A 20,177-nucleotide genomic window follows, 5' to 3' on the forward strand; every position below is an offset into this window, starting at 1 on the left:
AGAAGGAACAAGAAGAGAAGCAGTAAATCCAACATCTACACTATTTTGGTCACCATTTTAAGGTAAAAAGTTGTTACCTTTAACTATAGATTCTTATATCTCTCCTCTTTCAAGTAAATGACCATTTTTGGGCAAATGAAATCCAAATTTAGATCTGGACATATCACATGGACATAGTTCTAGATCTGGACCTTTTTAGGTCCCCAGAGTCATAAAGTTGCTTCCTTTATGCAGCTTAACCTCTTTCCATGCATTACAAACTTTTATGAAGAGTAGTTTTGGTGTTATGGCCTTGTGAGGCCTTGCATGCACATAAAGTTTGCAAATTTAGGTGATATCTACACTAGTGAAGGTTGGATCAGAAGTTTAGGACCCTAGATCCCACTGGAAAAGACCGCAAAATGAAAAGGACTAAAGGAACTTGTCGAGTTCCTTAGTCAACTTGAAGAGAAGGTCAAAGGGTTTACGGCTAAGGGGTTTACGGTCAAAGGGTTTACGGCAAAGGGCTTTACGGTCAAAAGGATTTGCAGCTAGGGGTTTACAGTTGTGAGTTTGAAGTCTCGAACATTAGGGAACTCGACGAGTCACTCAAGTGACTCGGTGAGTTGAGGATTTACTCAACGAACTCGACGAGTGGATTGTTATACTCGACGAGTAGAGGTCAACATGGACTGTTGACCTTGACTATGAACCTTGACTTTGACCATGGTTGACTCTGAGGGTATTTATCGGATTGTCTTAAGTTAATCACTTGATGTTATAGGCAGTTGAGAAGAAGCAATGTGGGATATATTTGACTTCAGTTTACCAATTCAGCATTCCAGAGGTGAGTCTTCTCACCATACCAATGGGTCTAAGGCACAAAGGCTAGCCCATTATGTGATTATGGTATATGTGTTAGTAGAGCTATGTGTAGAGATCTGCGGTATGATAGTTAGACATACTTTGTGTATTCCTAACTATAATTGTTATGCATAGGGAAAGACCATGGGCTAGGCCCATGACACATGGATGTAAGACCATGGGGGTGCTCATGGCCTTCTGGTAGGGAAAAGACCATGGGGTGAGCCGTATATGGGTGTAAGACCATGAAGGACTCCCATGGCATCCTTATGCAGGGATATGTGGTAGAGATAGCTTTTATAGCTAATGTTATAGCTTTTACAGCTAATGTGAAATGTGATAAGTGGTAGAGATAGCTTTTATAGATAATATGTTATGTGGATTGTGTGGGGTATGCTCTCATGAACTCGCTAAGCGTTAGCTTACAGTTTGTGGATTTGTTTTAGGTACATCTGATCCTAAGGGCAAAAGCAAGGCATGATGGTGCGGCGTGCACTCTCTCAAGCATTTTGGATGGGACCCTCTGATGTTTGAAATAATATTATTATGGCTTTTGAATTGAAAACAATTGTAATGAGATTTCATGGTTTATGGAAAAATGTTTTTACTAATTAAAAACGAAATTTTTACCCCTGATTTTTGGGGCATTACAAGTTGGTATCAGGGCCTTGGTTTGAGGGATTCGGGCACACTCGCGGGTGTGTCAGGACTCAAACTAAGGAAGTGTCAAAATTGTTTTCAAAAATAACATAAAGATTTTAAAGAAAGGAAAAGATGAGAATGTAACGTGTGTGATCAGCCGAGCCAAGTAAGTAGTTCCCTAATGTATTAGCCATGTTATACTGGTATTTGAGCTTTGATGATCGTATGGAACTTGCTATGTGTATGCTTTTAAAATTGTATAAGGTTAGGAGCTTATAGCCTTAGAATGATTGATTTGACCTTATTTCTTGTTCCTTATTTAGTTGTGGTCCTAGGGTAGAATCTTTTATTCAAAAGTCTATTTGATTCATTTCTGTGTATAATTTGCATGCATAAAGGCCATCGGTTATGATTGGTCTGATTAATATGGGTAGAGAAAATATTAGGGTTGCCTAGGATTTGAGACATGCAGTAGTCTGTGGGACATGATTGATTTTAGGACGAATTGGAGTCATCGGGTAGAGCCTTAGGGAGGGTATAGGTAGGTGTGGAATGTAGTATTGGGCATGTACTACGGAAAACATAGGTTCTATACCCGAACCAATGTTAAATCTGAGACCTCCAAGGAGGACCAATGTAGGAAGATCCCCTAGATGGATATCCTAATCATTATGAATTATGGCATTTCAGTTCTGCATGGTGGTGACACGATTTGGAGCAGGGGGATCAGGATAAGGATCTGGATCCAATGCTGGATTGGGTGACACTATTGAGGTCATCGACGAGAAGTTACGTGAGCTTATTGCAGTTGAGGTTACAAAGGGCATCCTTGTCGCCACCCCAGTTATCTTTGGAACGGTCAAGGAATGTATGATGGAAATCATGGAGGAAAGGCTCAGGGCGTTCAGAGCCGAAATTGCTGCGGGCTAGGTTAGGACCCGAACTCCATCGTTCCAGGAGTTCAAGGCGTGCAGGGCGCCGGAGTTTTTCGGGGTCCGGGACCCTATTGTTAGCTGACACTGGGTGACGGATATTGAGAACGCCCAGTGCATGAGTTCCTTCCCGGATGCAGAAAAAGTGGGTTTTGCTTCGTGTATGTTGAGGGACAAAGCCGGAGATTGGTGGGCAAGGTGACTAGTTAGGTGGGAGTAGCCGGTGTGGCTGAGATGACATGGGTCGAGTTTGTTCGGCAATTTGACTTGGAGTTTGCACCAGCCATTAAGGTGCAGAGGATGGTGAGAGAGTTCCAGGGACTCCAGCAGACCACAGAGACTATGGCGGAGATCACCGCCAAGTTTCGGGAGCGAGCTTTGTTGATCCCACAATATGCTACATATAAGGAAATAAGGCAGATGAGATATCATTCCATGCTAAGGGATGCTATCCGGGAATTTGTGAGTTTTACTGGGTGCAAAACCCTAAATGAGATGGTGGAGAAGGCCCGTGAGCGGGAGATGGAGCTGGAATCCCGCACTAAGTAGAAGCATGAGCGAGCTCAGATAGCAATGGGTCAGGCTAAAAAGTCGAAGACATCAGACTCATCTAGTAGAGGCCAGCAGGGACGGGGCCGGTATACCAAGTGCAGTAAATTGCATAGTAGAGTGTGTCGGGCCACGGGCTTAGGATGTTATGTATGTGGCCAGCAGGGTCACTTGAGCCGAGACTGCCCCAATAAGGTCTTAATTTGTTTTAACTGCAACCAGACCGACCATAAGCGGGCCGATTGTCCGAGGCTGCATGGAGGGAGAGGAGCGGTGGCGGTGCTTGTGCCCGCCACAAAAATTTTAGGAGGCCTTTCCTGAAGAGTTACCAGGAGTGCCTCCAAAAAGGTAGGTGGAGTTTCGCATTGATTTGGTTCTGGGCGCTGCTCCGATAACGAAGGCACCATACTGGTTGGCACTTTCCGAGATGCAAGAGTTATCTACGCAGCTTCAGGAGCTGCTAGATCGAGAGTTCATCTGTCCGAGCAGTTCCCCGTGGGGAGCACCGATCCTGTTCGTGAAAAAGAAGGATGGATCACACAGGATGTGCATTGATTACCGAGAACTAAACAAACTAAAGGTGAAGAAATGTTATTCGTTACCGAGGATCGATGATTTTTTTGATCAGCTGCAGGGTGCATCTTGGTTTTCCAATATTGATCTTTGGTCAGGGTACCATCAGATGAGGATTTGGGACGAGGACATACCGAATACGGCTTTCAGAACTTGGTATGGACATTACAAGTTTGTGGTGATGCCTTTTGGGCTCACCAATGCCCCAACAACGTTCATGGATCTCATGAACAGGGTGTGTAGACCGATGTTGGATTGGTTGGTGATCATCTTTATTGATGATGTCCTGGTCTATTCTAAGACCAAGGAGCTGCATGAGAAGCATTTGAGGGAAGTACTGGAGAACCTGAGGAAGGAGAAGCTCTATGCAAATTTCTCCAAGTGTGATTTCTAGCTACGGGAAGTACAGTTCTTGGGGCACATCATCAACCAGGAGGGCATTTTAGTTTATCCGGCCATGGTTGAGGAAGTGATGCGATGGGAAGCACCGAAGAATGCGTCTGAGATCTGTAGATTCTTGGGTTTAGTGGGGTATTATCGGAGATTTATCCAGGATTTCTACAAGATTCCTAAGCAATTGACACGCTTGACCAAGAAGAATGTTACGTTTCGGTGGGGGGACGAATCAACATTTGCTTTTGAGACCTTGAGACGGAGGTTATGCGAGGCTCCGATCCTAGTGCTACTTGAAGGGTTAGACTATTTGGTAGTGTACTGTGACGCATCGATTTCGTGGTTAGGTGTAGTACAGATGCAGAGGGGGTACGTGATAGCTTATGCCTCGAGGCAGTTAAAGCCTCATGAGGTGAACTACCCTACTCACTGATGGGTTTTGAGCATACTAACACTTCCTAAGTGTACATGCAACCCTAATAACCTTGGATCTATGTTTGTCTAATTTGTCATGCAAAGTTGAATTCCAAGGTTATATTCCTATCTAGCATACATGGGGAACAATTTTAACATAAAGTATAGATAGAATAACTTACCTTGTTGTTGCTAGTGTTCCTTGAAACCTTGTGAGCCTAGCACCTCAAGTGGTGATGCCTCAAATGCTTCACACAACACCAAATGCTCTTGGAAGAACTTATGAGAGAATACACACTCTTCAAAATCGGCCAAGCCCTCTTATTACTTAGTGTAACCGATTTGGGAGGAGATCATATTCCTTATATAGTGTTGACACATCTAGGGTTAAACCCTAATGTGTCATGACTCTTCATTTCCATGACCCATGGGTTTGTAACTCCCATGGAGCATCCATGGAGCATCCTATGGGTGGAACCCAACTTGATGATCCATGGAGCCTTTTAGCCCACTATACAAGATATGGATGATTTACTTAATCAACCCATATATTTAATTAGTTATCTTTTGATCACTTAATTAATTCTAAATTAATTCTTGATCAAACTAATCAAATAATATTATTAATATATTAGAACTTATAATATATTAATAATCTCCAAGCGTTATTTCTCTTATTTAGTTTATCCAATTGCATGGTGCCATGCAACCCAAATGGACCATGCCGGGTCGGGTCAAGTACATACCAGAAATAGTTATGGACTTAGACACCTTATCCAACAGTCTCCCACTTGGATAAGTCTAGTAACTATTACTGCAAGTATGACTTCAGGAACCGATCGGCAATCGTAGCTCTTTACAAGGTTTCTCGAAACTTGTGAAGATGATGGTACGCCATTTAAGATAAGTGATCATATAATCCTCTGTTCTAGATATCAGTCGGACAAATACATGGAACAATGTCTTACTTATTGTCCAACATTTGTTTCCCGATTTCCGATTTGTTTGACAAAGAACTTTATTGAACACATCAATCTAGTTCTGACCGGGCCCGGTACATAGGTCAAAACAAAATCATCGAGGGGCCCAGATATCAGCTTCTAATCCAAGAAGGAACAGATAAACTTCGACTCATATGTTTGTTCTACTACTCATTGAATTACACATAAGAGCACGATTTTATAACATCGAGTTACCAATGCGTTTTTCGTACAATCAATGCATAACCAACTCGTAAGTAACAAATCATATCTCTAGGTTTAAAGACTTATATGATATTACCGTCTCACGATCACTCGAGATAGAATTCCATGAAGTGATTCCAGTGAGCGTGGGTTGAGTCCAATGCTCAGAACTTATGAGCACTCATGATTGTTGTAGCCTTGTCCCAGACCTCTACAATCAAACATGACAGTCTTGATTCATACCTACTTCCGACATATGACCGACTGTGGAGGTTTGAATAATATGTTATACCAAACAAAATTATTCTGGAAGTCAAAACATGCAAAAGAAATATAGTAAACGATCGACAAGAGATAACAACACTTTACTCATAAATAAAACACTTTTATTCATCATCAAATGTCAATTACACTTTACAAATTTCGAGATTATCTAACTACTAAATCTAATATCATCCTTCAGCCCTATGCTCCGAGCATGCTGGAGATGCTTAACCCGAGTCAGTCCCTTCGTGAGGGGATCTGCCGGATTCTCATCTGATGATACCCTCTTTGCCACGAGGAGTCCTTCTTCGATCCGATGTCTGATGAAATGGTATTTTCTGTCGATGTGTCTGGATCTCCCGTGATCCCTTGGTTCCTTGGCTAAGGCAACTGCACTTTCACTATCACAGAAAATTTCCATCGGCTCTTTAATAGCTGGTACAACTCCAAGGTCTCTAATGAAGTTTCTCAGCCATAACGCCTCCTTTGCCGCTTCGCTAGCTGCAATATACTCTGATTCACAAGTAGAATCTGCCACTGTCTCTTGCTTGGAACTCTTCCAAGAAATTGCTCCTCCATTTAGGGTAAAGACCCAGCCCGACTGAGAGCGGAAGTTATCCCTATCAGTTTGGAAGCTAGCATCACTATACCCTACAACTCTCAAGTCATCACTCCCACCGAGGGTAAGAACCCAGTCCTTAGTCCTTCGTAGGTACTTGAGAATATTCTTTACCGCAATCCAGTGTGCCTTGCCAGGATTCCCCTGAAACCTGCTAACCATGCTCAAGGCAAAGGCTACATCAGGTCGAGTACACGTCATAGCATACATGATCGAACCTACAGCCGAAGCATAAGGTATTCGACTCATTTCTGCTATCTCAGCCTCAGTGCTAGGGCTTTGTGTCTTACTCAGCTTGGCGCTACTCTGGATGGGCAACTCTCCTTTCTTGGAGTTTTGCATTCTGAATCTCTTCAGAATCTTCTCCAAGTAGGTACTTTGACTAAGTCCAATTAGTCTTTTACTCCGATCTCTCAAGATTCTTATCCCCAGAATATAGGCAGCTTCACCAAGGTCCTTCATAGCGAAACACTTTCCAAGCCAGGACTTTACTTCCAGCAGGGTTGGAATGTCGTTTCCTATGAGTAGTATGTCATCCACATACAATACCAAAAAGCTAACTATACTCCCACTAGCCTTGACATATACACAAGATTCATCTTCACTCCTAGAAAAGCCAAATTCCTTGACCTTTTCATCAAAGCAAAGATTCCATCTGCGAGGTGCTTGCTTTAATCCATAAATGGATTTCTCAAGCTTACACACTCTATTAGGGTACTCGTTACTGACAAAACCCTCTGGCTGACTCATGTAAACATCTTCAGCCAACTTTCCATTAAGGAAAGCGGTTTTGACATCCATTTGCCAAATTTCATAGTCATGAAATGCGGCTATGGCTAACAGAACCCGAATAGACTTAATCTTGGCTACCGGAGAAAAGGTCTCATCATAGTCCACTCCAGGAATTTGAGAGAAGCCCTTTGCAACCAGTCTAGCCTTATAAGTGTGTACTTTACCATCCATGTCGGTCTTCTTCTTGAAGACCCATTTGCACCCTACAGTCTTTCGACCTGGTACATTCTCAACCAAGTTCCAAACTTGATTGTCATACATGGATTGTATCTCGCTATCCATAGCCTCTTTCCATTTGGCAGACTCGGGGCCCGCCATGGCTTCCTCGTAGCTGTTAGGGTCATCTTGACTTACTAGTGTCTCATCACTAATAAGTGTCTCGCCTTCTGCAGTAATATGGAATCCATAGTAATGCTCAGGTGCACTCCTAACTCTCGTGGAACGCCTCAGAGGTACAGATTCGTCAATTGGCTCAACAGGAGTTTCCTCCTCAAGTTGAGGGCTAGAGTTTGAAGTTCCTTCACCACTTGACTCTTGAATTTCTTCAAGATCAACTTGCCTCCCACTGTCTCCTTGGCTTATAAACTCTCTTTCTCGAAAGACTCCTCTTCTTGCTACAAAGACCACATTGTCACTAGGTCTGTAGAAGAGGTAACCAAAGGATTGCTGTGGGTAGCCGATGAAAATACACCTCTCGCTTCGGGGTTCGAGCTTATCATGAGTCTCGCGTCTCACGAAAGCCTCGCAGCCCCAAATCTTGATGTGGTCTAGTTTAGGTACTTTACCAGTCCACATCTCGTGAGGAGTTTTGGCAACTTTCTTTGTAGGGACTAGATTAAGGATATGGGCGGCAGTCTCTAAGGCATACCCCCAGAATGATATTGGTAGCGAAGCTCGACTCATCATGGAACGAACCATGTCCAACAAGGTTCGATTACGCCTCTCAGCCACACCATTTAACTGCGGTGTCCTGGGAGGTGTCAATTGTGAGACAATCCCACATTCCTTTAGATAGTCGAGGAACTCTGAACTAAGATACTCACCACCTCGATCGGATCGAAGCATCTTAATGTTCCTGCCCAATTGATTCTCGACTTCCTGTTTAAATTCCTTAAACTTCTCGAAAGTCTCTGACTTATGCTTGATTAAGTAGACATATCCATATCTACTGTAATCATCGGTAAAAGTCAAATAATAACGATTAGCATCTCTTGTGGCATGTTTGAATGGTCCACACACATCCGTGTGTATAAGGTCCAACAAACCTTCACCCCTTTCACATGAGCCTGTGAAGGGTGACTTTGTCTTTTTTCCAAGTAAGCATGATTCGCAACTATCATTTGACTTTAGGTCAAACGACTCCAAGACTCCATCCCTTTGGAGTTGGCTTATGCGTTTCTTGCTTATATGTCCAAGACGACAATGTCATAACGATGCTTTATCCAAGTTATTATTATTAGTAGAATCAATACACAAAACATTATTTCCTAAGTTATCTACAATAGATACAGCTTCATACACACCATCACAAGGTAATGCTTTAAAATAAAGTACATTATTAAAGAAAGCATTAATCGAACCAACTTCATTATCAAACGAAAAGGTGAAACCTTGTTTGTACAATGCATGAAAGGAAATAATATTTCTTGCCATTTCTGGCGAATAACAACATTTATTCAAATCTAAATTTAACCCACTACTTAGCGATAAAGTATAAACTCCAATCTTGGTGACAGGTGTAACTTTCCTATTCCCCATGATTAAGTTTATTCTTCCTTGCTCCACATTCTCACTTCTTCCTAGTCCCTGCAAGTCACAGCAAATATGAATTCCGCAACCTGTATCAAGGACCCAAGATTTCGAATGGGGTGAGTTATTAGAAATGATAGTGTAAATACCTGCATGGTTGGGTTTGACTTTCCCATCCTTTACATCTTGCTGGTACTTTGGGCAGTTCCGCTTCCAATGAGCTTTTTCGTGGCAATAGAAGCATTCAGCCTCTTTTGGGTCAGAAGAAGGAGTAATGAAACCTTTCTTGGTTCCACTTGAAGAAGAGCCATCAAGGGTCCGAGCCTTGGTACCCTTTGAAGATCTCTTTCTCTTCCTCCCTCGACTCTGCCCGATTGCCAAGACCGGAGTTGTTTCTGGAGTAGGAGTGATAGCAACCGACTTCCCCTTAAGACCTGTTTCTGCGGTCTTGAGAAGTCCTTGAAGTTTGCTGAGGGTGACCTCTTCCTTGTTCATGTGATATGTCATGCGGAATTGATCATAGCACGATGGTAAGGAGTGCAAAATGATATCTATTGCAAGCTCCTCAGGGAAGTTCACATTGAGCTTCAGCAACCGATCCACATACCTTTGCATTTTCTGCATGTGGCTCGTGACGGACTCTCCGTCCTTCATCATGGTCGTTATCATGGAGCAGATGACTTCGTACCTCTCTTGTCGTGCACTTTGATGGTATCTTTCCATCAAATCTTGGTGCATTTCATAAGGGTAGAAGTCTTCATAAGACTTTTGGAGTTCAGCTGTCATGGTGGCTAACATGATGCAAGCCACCTTGGTTGCATCTCTTTCATGAGTATGAAAGTCAGCGATCTCCTGGGGAGTTGCAGTGGACTCGTCAATTTCCTTAAGCTCCTTGTCAAGGACATATTCTTTGTCCTCGTAGCGGGTAATCATCCTGATGTTTCTGATCCACTTATTGAAGTTGGATCCATCAAAGGTGACTTTCCCACATAGACTCATAAGAGTAAAGGAGCCATTAGGATTCGAGCCAGAAGCATTAGTTGAAGACATCTGAAAAGAAGAACAAGTTTAGTTTAGATTTAAGAGAGTCCTTAATAAAACGCCCAAATGTAATATTAAGGCTAGGATCCAATCACAATATAATATAACTTAGAAGAGGTATGCCGTAATCTAAGCTATACCATATTTGAAAGGTAGGTGAATGACGATTCTAAGCTATACCGTAATCTAAGCTATACCATATTTGAAAGCTATACCGTAATCTAAGCTATACCATTTTTGGATTCGAGAAGTCCAATTCTTTGGTCACGTGGTTGAAGCTATGATGAAATGGGAACGACCAAAAAGTCCTACTGAGATTCGTAGTTTTCTGGGATTAGTTGGATATTACCGAAGGTTTATCTAAGGCTTTTCTTCGATATCTACTCCATTGATAACTTTGAACCATAACGGAGCTACATATACATGGAGTGAGAAACATGAAGAAGCACTCGAGAAATTAAAGAAGAAGTTGTGTGAAGCACCAATTCTTTCTTTACCCGACGGAGTTGAAGACTTCGCAGTCTATAGCGATGCATCTAGAGTTGGGTTAGGTTGTGTTCTTACCCAAAGAGATAAAGTGATATCATACGCATCTCGGCAATTGAAAGAGCACGAAAAGAACTACCCCACTCATGATCTGGAGTTAGTAGTGGTAGTATTTGTGTTAAAGATATGGAGGCATTATCTTTATGGCACAAAGTGCAAACTCTTCACTGATCATAAAAGTCTCCAGTATCTCTTTGATCAAAAGGAGATGAATATGAGACAACGACACTGGCTAGAGTTACTCAAAGATTACGACTGTGTTAAGAATAGAAGTCATCTCAACAATTATGGAAAGTATCAGGAAATCTTATGAAGAAGCTTTAGAGAAGAATGATTGAAAGGAAGAACATTTAGGCAAAACGTTGGTATTCGGTACAAATAGTCGAGGATTGAAGGTATTCCAAAATAGGATTTGGGTGCCTAAGATGGGAGGAATAAGACATCTTCTAATAGAAGAGGCTCACTAAACTACCTAGGACGAAGAATGGTCACGACATGATTTGGGTAGTCGTGGATCGGTTTACTAAGAGTGCATACTTCATAGCAGCCAATGAAAGATGGTTTATGGATAAGCTTGTAAATGTTTATGCGAAGGAGATAGTAAGACTTCATGGTGTTCCATTAACAATTGTATCGGATCGTGACAGTCGTCTCACATCAAAATTTTGGAAAAGTATACAAAAGGAAATAGGTACGAAGTTTTGTTTAAGTACAGTCTACCATCCGCAGACTGATGCTCATAGCTAAAGGACAATTCAAACACCGGAAGATATGTTAAGAACATGTACCCTATGTATTTTAAAGAACATGTTTTTCTTTTTATTCCAAACCTAAAATATAGGAATTTACAAATGAAAGATTATTATCTACATTAATATATATATATATATATATATATATATATATATATATATATATATATATATATATATATATTATTTAATATATTAATAAAAATAATTAATATGACGTGACCTTTGAATAAAAGAAACACAAAAATGCAACTGGAAAAATAATAATTCTAAAATTTTCATAAAATAATATTTATCAAGTTCAATGAAAAGTTGACATTTAGCAAATATGATATTTATTTGTTGAGTTTTTAACTAAACACATGTTTCTGGAAATCTTATTTACTTAATCACTATGTTACTGTTAATCTTTATCAATTTTTTACAAACACCATTACAATCAATAATTTTTTGAATCTAAACCAACAAATGATTCTTACAAAAAAAAACATATAATTTTTTGAATCTAAATAAACACCAAATTAAATTAAAAAATTCATAGGTTCAATATTTTAAGTACAAAACTAAAAATTCTTTCTTACAAAATACAAAAAAAAAAAAAATAGATTAAATTTATTCGATAACCACTATTTAAAAACAATAAGATAAAAAAATAAGATATAAAGTCATACAATAAACCCAATTTTTTTTTTTTTTTTTTTTGATATTTGGATATTCTTTTTACTGTAAATTAGTCCAATTGCTAAGGAACTTGAAAATTGTTGTCAAAAGATTCTTCACAATTTTCTTCTAACATGTCATTTGCATCAACTTCGTTATCATTTGTAATTATTGCATTTGTTGCAACTACATCTTGAGATATTGTATAGAAATTCTCATTCTGAACGTCTATATGATAGTATCCATCTACAAAAAAAATACTATTAGAAAACAGAAATAAACCATCAACTTGTTACAATCAAACAAACAATCTAAAAACAACATTAAAGATGAGCAACACACAATAAGAACTAATCTTATTAAAACAACCAATCAAAGAGACAAAATCAAATCTAATTTTATTAAAGATGGTCAGCCACACAATCGGAACACGAATCAAACATACAAAATCAAATCAAATTTTATTCAATGAAAATTTTGAAGAACTCATAAATATTGACAAGAAAGTTTAAAATTTTAATTTAATAGAATAACCGGTAGAATGAACCTAAATGAAGATTACCGTTCAAAAATCTAAGATACACGAGTCATAAATCGAAGTTACAGATTACAAATTGAACATGTAATGAAATTCATAAATCTTACATGTGATACATCGTCATCGTCACGATATGCAGTCACCGTTGGTTGGAGTCGTAGTCTTCGACATGAATTGCCTGGTTGAGTCGTTGTCGGAGTTGGCAGATGTGTGGCCACTTCGTTTTTTTTTATCAAGGGAGATGAAGTTCATCTGGTAAGATAGTAAGAACTAGGGCACAATGTTTTGTATTTTTTTTTGTTACTAAATTTAATAACTAAGGTCTCGTTTAATAGTTTCTGTTTGGAAAAATGTTGTTTAGTAAAGTGTTGTCTGGGAAGGTTTTCTGACTGGGAAAGAAACCATGCTGTTTGATTGTACATCTGATTGACTGTGTTGAATGATGAAAAAAAAAGTAATAATTCAATAAAAAATAAATTAAAAAAAAGTTATTTAAAAAAATAAATAATCCAATAAAAAAAGAAAGAGACGGGGTTTGATGTATAATTGTCTTTACAGCCCATTCGGCCAGAGAGATATTATTTTGGGGCTTTTGGAAATACATATCTTACCGGGAAAGACCCATTCTTTTATGCAAATCAAACAGTCTTTCCGGTTCATTCAGCCAAAAAAGATCTGTCTGGACCTGAAAATATGTGTATCAAACGGGGCCTAAGTTTAAAAGTATAGGATTTAGGGGCTATTTGGCAGGATCTGAACTTTTAAGCTCTGAATTTTTAATAGGTCTGAATTTCTAAGAGACTCTGAATTTTTAAGATCTGAATTTTTAATATGTTGTTAGGTTGGAACCTCTGAATTACTATGCTGAATTACAAAAATGACCATTTTACCCTTTCTATTACTTTTTATTGAATTCAATGTTTATGTTTACAAAAATGACCATTTTTTCTTATATTTAACACCATACAAAATCCAAATTAAACACAAATCCAAAATACAACATAAATTCTTTCAAATCCATGAAAACATACAAATATCTTGGTGTGATCAACAAATATATTAGAAAAAAAATGATCAGGAAAAACAACAACAACAAATGTTCAAGCTAAACAAATACATCCATACTTTTTCTCCAGCATTACAACAAACGTCCCAGCAGAATGTTGGACAAAAATACCCCTCCATTGTTTTTCTTGATCTCTCTTTCCCCTGTTCTTCTTTCAACTGATCAATAATTTCCAACCCCTAAATCGACCTATAATAGCAAATCAAGACTAGAGGGGCAACATGGGGGACAACTTTGCTGTTAAAATCACTACAAAAACAAACATGATCCAACACATCAAATGCACAACTGATAGCATAACCATTTCACCTTTTTATGTTCAAGTTTGAGGGCAAAGAAGGAAGAAATAGAAGAAGAAACAGTGTGCTATTAATTTCAGTTTTTTATGTTCAAGTATGAGGGCAAAGAAGGAAGAAATAGAAGAAGAAACAGTGAATTCGAGGGAAAGAAAGAAGAAACAGAAGAAGAAAACGAAGAATACCTTTTTGTTGGCTGATGCGGTCGGCGGAAAAATGACACGTAGATGGAGGCGGCGGAGGAAGGCGACGTTGTTGTAGCGTCGTTGGGGATTAGGGTGGGCGGCGTCTGGCATCGTCCGATGCTGAGGAGAAATACGCGAAGCTAGCAGACAAAAGGGAAGAAAAGAAGAGGGGTGGATTGTTTAGGGCAAATAGGGAATCCTTAAACGCGCGTCTCTTTTTTGTTTTCTTGATTATTCTCTAAAAAAATAAAAGGTATTAATTTTAAGAGGCGAAAAATAATATACAAACAAATGGTCTGAATCTGAAAGTTTAAGACATTACCTCTTAATTATGAAATTAAAAAGTAAACAACAGCCTTTAATGTATATAGAATTCTTTTTTTTTATTTATTTATTTAATTCACAGCTAAATATGTATGTTCTTTTATTTATTTAAAATTGAATTGGGATTCTGATTCTTTACTTTCCGGGTGCGCAGACCCACGTTAGCAGTAATACTCATTCCTATCTTTGCCATCAAAGCTTTCACAAAATCCTCTCTATTAAATCACTCCAAAAAAAAATTCACTCGAAATTTAACCGTTAACAATGGCGATTTCAAAAAATCCATCCCTCCACCTCCACCTCCACCACCTCCTCTTCCTCCTCCTCCTTGCACCCGCCGTCAACTCCATCGGCGTCAACTACGGAACCCTAGGCGACAACCTCCCGCCACCAGCTACAGTAGCCCACTTCCTCAAATCCGACACCATCATCGACCGCATTAGAATCTTTGACGTGAACCCAGATATGATAAAAGCGTTCGCCGGCACCGGCATCCTCGTCTCCGTCACAGTCCCCAACGGTGACATCCCTTCTCTCACTGATCCCTGGAACGCCCGCCGGTGGGTCAATGCCAACATTAAACCCTTTTACCCCGCCACCAAGATCCACTATATCTGTGTCGGCACCGAGGTGCTCCACTGGGGTCCACAGAGCATCGTCGACAACCTCGTTCCGGCGATGAGAGTACTTCACTCTGCACTCGTTAAAGCTGGTATTACAGAAATAAAGATTTCTAGCCCGCATTCGCTAAGTATACTTTTTTCATCAATCCCTCCGAGCAACGCGTCTTTCCGACATGGTTGGGACGTCGGCAACCTCGCTCCGATGCTCCGGTTCCACCGTGAAACGAAATCGGCGTTCATGGTTAACCCGTACACGTATTACGGGTACTCACCGGAGAATCCGAACTTTTATCTCTTCAAACCCAACAAAGGACTATTCGATAAAGTCACCGGAAAACGGTATTGTTTCTTCTTTTTCTCCTAATTATATCGAGCATTCAGATTTCGAGTTAACCGATTGTTTGAATTATGGTAATCAAGGTACACCAATCAGTTCGATTTACTAATGGACGCTGTTTACGTTTCGATGAAGAAACTTGGGTACCCAGATGTTGATATTATAGTGGCGGAGACAGGGTGGCCGTCGGGCGGAGACCCGCAAAACACCCACGCGAATCCGTGGAATGCGGCGGCGTATAACGGTGGTGTTATACAGAAAGTCGACTCCGGCGTCGGAACGCCATTGATGCCTGGACGGAAGTTCGAAACCTACATTTTTTCGTTGTTTAATGAGAATCTAAAAGGGCCATCGTTGGATGAGAAGAATTTCGGGTTGTTTCGACCCGATTTCACTCAAGTTTATGACATCGGAATTAGACACGAATCACAGGTATTACCTTTTAGGCTTTTATCTAATGGTTTGGACACGTGGCACATAGAAACGTCGACAGTGATGTCGGAATATATATAGGACGATAAAAAGAAGAATAAGTACTATCTAGCCGTGCAATTATATGACATGTCCCTGATTTAATGAAAAACTATTTTATTTTTATGTTTATTTTTCTAAAAGTAAAATTTATTAAAGTACTTTTTGTAAAGCTTTATATATATTTAAACATAACTCTTTTGAATATTTATAACATTTTACGAACTTATTTTAATTTTGTGAAATGACTTTACCCTATGATTTGTTTTGTAGAAAAGACAAATTTATCGAAACAAATTTTTTCATGATTTTATACTTGTGATCATTTATAAATCATTTTGCGGAAAATTAATAAACTATATTTTGCAATGTGAAAATTTTGGATGATTATTTTGTTAGAATACTTGATAAATAGTAATTTAGGTATAAGACATCACTAGATTCAAGGATTATAACAAAAACGACAGACACTATTATGAATGATTGAGGTAAATGACCAAACAAACATTTACTGATTTACCAAAATGACAATTATCCGAAATGGGCTTTTTCAGATTTGGATGGTATATAATGGGTATTTTCTTTTCTAATTTTGCATAAAATACTTTACAAAATTATTTTATTTCTTCTCTTTAAATAGGAAGTGTTTTATTTTACTGTTTTCAATTAAATAACACCGTTTTATTGTGTTCTATTTTTTTTACGCCATATTTATTTTATTCTTTTGTTAAATTTTAGTAAGGAAAGGAACCTTTTCTTAAAGTTCTGGATGTATTTTTGGATTTCGAAAATATTCTTTAAGTTTAAGAAAAATAATTTTTCCTGTTTGAATTCAAAGTCCAAAACGTTTTTATTTTTATTTTAGAAAATGTATATTTGATACAATATAAAGTCAGTCGGACATCGTAAAGTTAGTTATAAATAAATAAAGTGACATTTTTAAAGGTCATTTTTGTAATTATCCTGAATTTTATCATTTTCGTGCTTATCATTTAAAAGATGACATGCTTAACTTTAATCGCGCTCGAGTTGTTTATTTTGTTTTTGGTAAAGATATCTTTATTAAATCATTTATAAAGATACTTTTATTAAATCATTTATACTTTAAACAAGCAATGTCATATTGTATAAACAATTGATTTAACATTTGAAACATATATTGAAATAATTAATTCGTAACAATGGCTCGATTTAACTTGCCACTATCATCTACAAATATTTCTTACATTGTCATATATCATTTATGTTACAGTCAAAGACCCCATCACCAAAGCCATCAACACCAACACCAACACCAAGAGCACCAACATCATCTCAAGGCAAGAGTTGGTGTGTGCCTAAACCAGATGCGACTGATGTTGCACTTCAGTCCAACATCGATTACATTTGCAGTAATGGCATCGATTGTAGCCCCACACAGCCTGGTGGGGCTTGCTTTATGCCAAATACTATTCGAGCTCATGCATCATTCCTCATGAATTCTTATTATCAAGCAAAGGGACGCCACAACTTTGATTGTGACTTTGCAAACACCGGAGTCATAGCATCTTCTGATCCTAGTAAGTTCATCAACACTTGATTAATGAAAGATTTTGATAGTTTTGTTGATAATATTTCAACAATCTTAAGAAATTGAAATATTTTTTACATCGTTGTTTCTTAAAGTTAATGTTGATAGGCCCAAACAAATGAAACAAAAGCATACCATTGTTGATTTGGTTTGAGTGTGACATGCTAATTTTTGATACGTGACACATTTGAGTAATCTTTTCTCTTGTCGTTTTTCAGGTAATGGTCCATGTAAATATATTTCTTAAGCTTGTACGGTGTGTGATGAACTCATGGAACTGTATGTAGGCAACAACGATGAAATGAGGAACTATATTGGGTTCTTTTTGATAAGTTGGAAATTGTGGTAACATTTAATCTGTTGATATATGATTATATTTGTACTGAAATGTATTACAGTGGAGGAACTATCTAATATGCATGCTTATTTAGTTTAAATAATTTGGTTGTGAGGTAATTAGCATAGTATTAGAACAACTTTCGGAACTAAGGATTTTTATTGGCTTAATCTTTTTAACTCCTATATCTACTTTGAGCGAAATATTATTTACTTAATCTTTTTTACTCCTAGATTAACACTAAGAGTCTCCTAGTTTGTCGACCATAACTCAAACACCGCAACCCTGGCTGAGTTAATTCAAAGCTTCGCGGAAAAAGGACCAACTTACCTATCCTATATTGTGTATTACATTTTCCTAGTTTTGTACTAATTATCCTGAGCATTATGTCCAATGTCAAGAACGTTTCATTACGCTAAGTGCACTACAATCGTTTTTGTATCGACCCAAAAATCTTAAACTATTTGTTATAAGATGTAATTTGTTTAAATACATTCATGAGTGAACTATACATTCATGAGCATTATGGTAATGTAATAGGTATATCCCTATACTTATTGCATTATATCAGAAAATCAATAAGTTTTTAGCAAGTGATTATCAAAAGAAAGTTATAGTTATCTTTGAGACAATTTGTGGATGTAAAGTTTGACAAAATTTGAGTTCGTATGTAGAAATTATGGCTAATCAAAGATCGAGCAAAATATTTCTGAACAGTGTGTCGATATGGTGAGTCACTGATACAAATGTCAACAGGAGAGGACACATAACACAAAGTTGTTTCTAGATGCGACACGTGGGTGTGACATGCCCATTAATTGTGCGGCACACCACTATATATATATATATATATATATATATATATATATATATGTGTGTGTGTGTGTGTGTGTGTGTGTGTGTGTGTGTGTGTGTGCGCGCGCGCGCTCGTGCGTTGAGTTGTGTGTTATGAGTTTCAGAAATTTATAGAGATACTTTTCGAAGCTGGTAACTGAAGGATTTATGTTAGGTACGAGGGTAAGAGTGTCGAATGAGGTAAGATATTATCTTGTATTATCAATATGTAGTTATGTTTACATAGCATAAGTGGTTGAATAGAACCTGTGTAATATCCCATTTTTTGGTATGTAAATATTTTCATATTTTTACTAATTAGTTTTATATATTTATTTTAATAATGAAAAGGATAATTAAGTAACCTAAAATAAAATAGAAACACAGAGGAAACTAGGAAAGGTAGGAAAGGTTGCAAGGGCATGTTTAAAACTTAATATATTAAATTTCTTGGAACTTAAGGGCTATTTGTGTCAAAATTGCCAAAATGAAATCCTATTAGGGTTTAAAAACAAGAACGACCTCTTTCATAATTATTTTCTTTGGAGGGGTATCCCCAAACCCTAGAATTGCAATTCTTGAAGAGTTGAGGCCAAAAGAGAATTTTCTGAATGTATGTTTTTGAAGACCTCACTACAATGTGTCACAACTAGCATTTTTGCTAGGAAATGCTACTCTCATATAATCATTCAACCCGTATAATAATTGGTACTCTAAGCAAATACCATACTCTATGCTCATTCAAATATATCTCTCATGTTCGACAAAGAGTTTGAAACTCTAAAAATTACGAATCAAGTTTAATATGGACTAGAATTCTCTTATTAGGCCTAATGGACCAATAAACCTTCAACTTGACTACTTTGGGCCTAAAAACCATAATTAGGTTCTAATTGGACCCACGTTCATGAAACTTAATATTTTGGGCCTTAATGGGTCTAAAATAAATTTGTTTAGCCTTAATGGACCACAAACCCACTCCTTTGCACCATCTTGGGCCGTGAACAACCTTAAGAGCCCAATGGGCCAAAAAATATTAATTGGGCCCCACAATTTCAAACTAAGTCAAGATAAGCCCAAAATTATCTCAATTCTTTTCTTTTGGTCCAATCTCGGCCCAACAACAATAATAAAAAAAAAAGGAAAAAGAATAATGGGAGAATGCATGGGTTAAACACTTGCAACACATAATTGTATCACATACATCCATGAAGACCATTACCCACCATGCAAACTTATCAAATCTCTCTCTTCTTTTCTCATCTCTATTTACGACCAAAAACCCTTCCAACCATCTTCCATTTTTCCTTTCAAACACTTTTAAACTCTCTCAAGAACTCTCCTCATCTTCCTCTAAATTTTCGAGTTTGGTGTGTAGTTTCAAGAGGATCTTCATCTAGATCATCAACTTTGGTAAGTTCTCACTTAGATCTATGATTTAACTTCTTGATCTCTTCAAAAATCTCCTCTTACATCCATATATTTGTGGATCATGTTCTTAGAACCATCAAAGTTCAAGATCTACTCAAGAGGGTTGCTAGGATCAAAAATCTTCTTCCACTTCTTCATCAAAACCGATCCATCACCCCAAGGTGAGTTCATACCCCCTTGTTTTCTGTTTTTACTTGTTTGTGGGGGGAGAA

At 38.1% G+C, this 20,177-nt stretch overlaps 1 protein-coding gene across 1 annotated transcript; it reads left to right on the forward strand.

Annotated features, from left to right (window-relative positions):
• The first annotated feature begins 14,510 nt into the window (after positions 1–14,510).
• LOC145017775 (glucan endo-1,3-beta-glucosidase-like) lies at positions 14,511–17,803 on the forward strand. Its single transcript, XM_078975731.1, has 4 exons — positions 14,511–15,324; positions 15,406–15,754; positions 17,046–17,352; positions 17,582–17,803. Exons 1-4 carry the CDS (start codon positions 14,627–14,629, stop codon positions 17,608–17,610), a joined length of 1,383 nt encoding a protein of 460 aa, XP_078831857.1. The 5' UTR covers positions 14,511–14,626; the 3' UTR covers positions 17,611–17,803.
• The last annotated feature ends 2,374 nt before the right edge of the window (positions 17,804–20,177 follow it).

The sequence above is a fragment of the Lactuca saligna genome, chromosome 9 (genome assembly GCF_052625555.1).
Source record: "Lactuca saligna cultivar CGN05327 chromosome 9, ASM5262555v1, whole genome shotgun sequence".
Classification (NCBI taxonomy): domain Eukaryota; kingdom Viridiplantae; phylum Streptophyta; class Magnoliopsida; order Asterales; family Asteraceae; genus Lactuca; species Lactuca saligna.

Bases quoted from the DNA above. Each gene is read 5' to 3' on its own strand.
- LOC145017775 (XM_078975731.1), top strand. From the start codon at position 14,627: ATGGCGATTTCAAAAAATCCATCCCTCCACCTCCACCTCCACCACCTC. The intron at 15,325-15,405 runs GTATTGTTTCTT...ATGGTAATCAAG, and splicing joins GATAAAGTCACCGGAAAACG to GTACACCAATCAGTTCGATT. The intron at 15,755-17,045 runs GTATTACCTTTT...TTTATGTTACAG, and splicing joins GAATTAGACACGAATCACAG to TCAAAGACCCCATCACCAAA.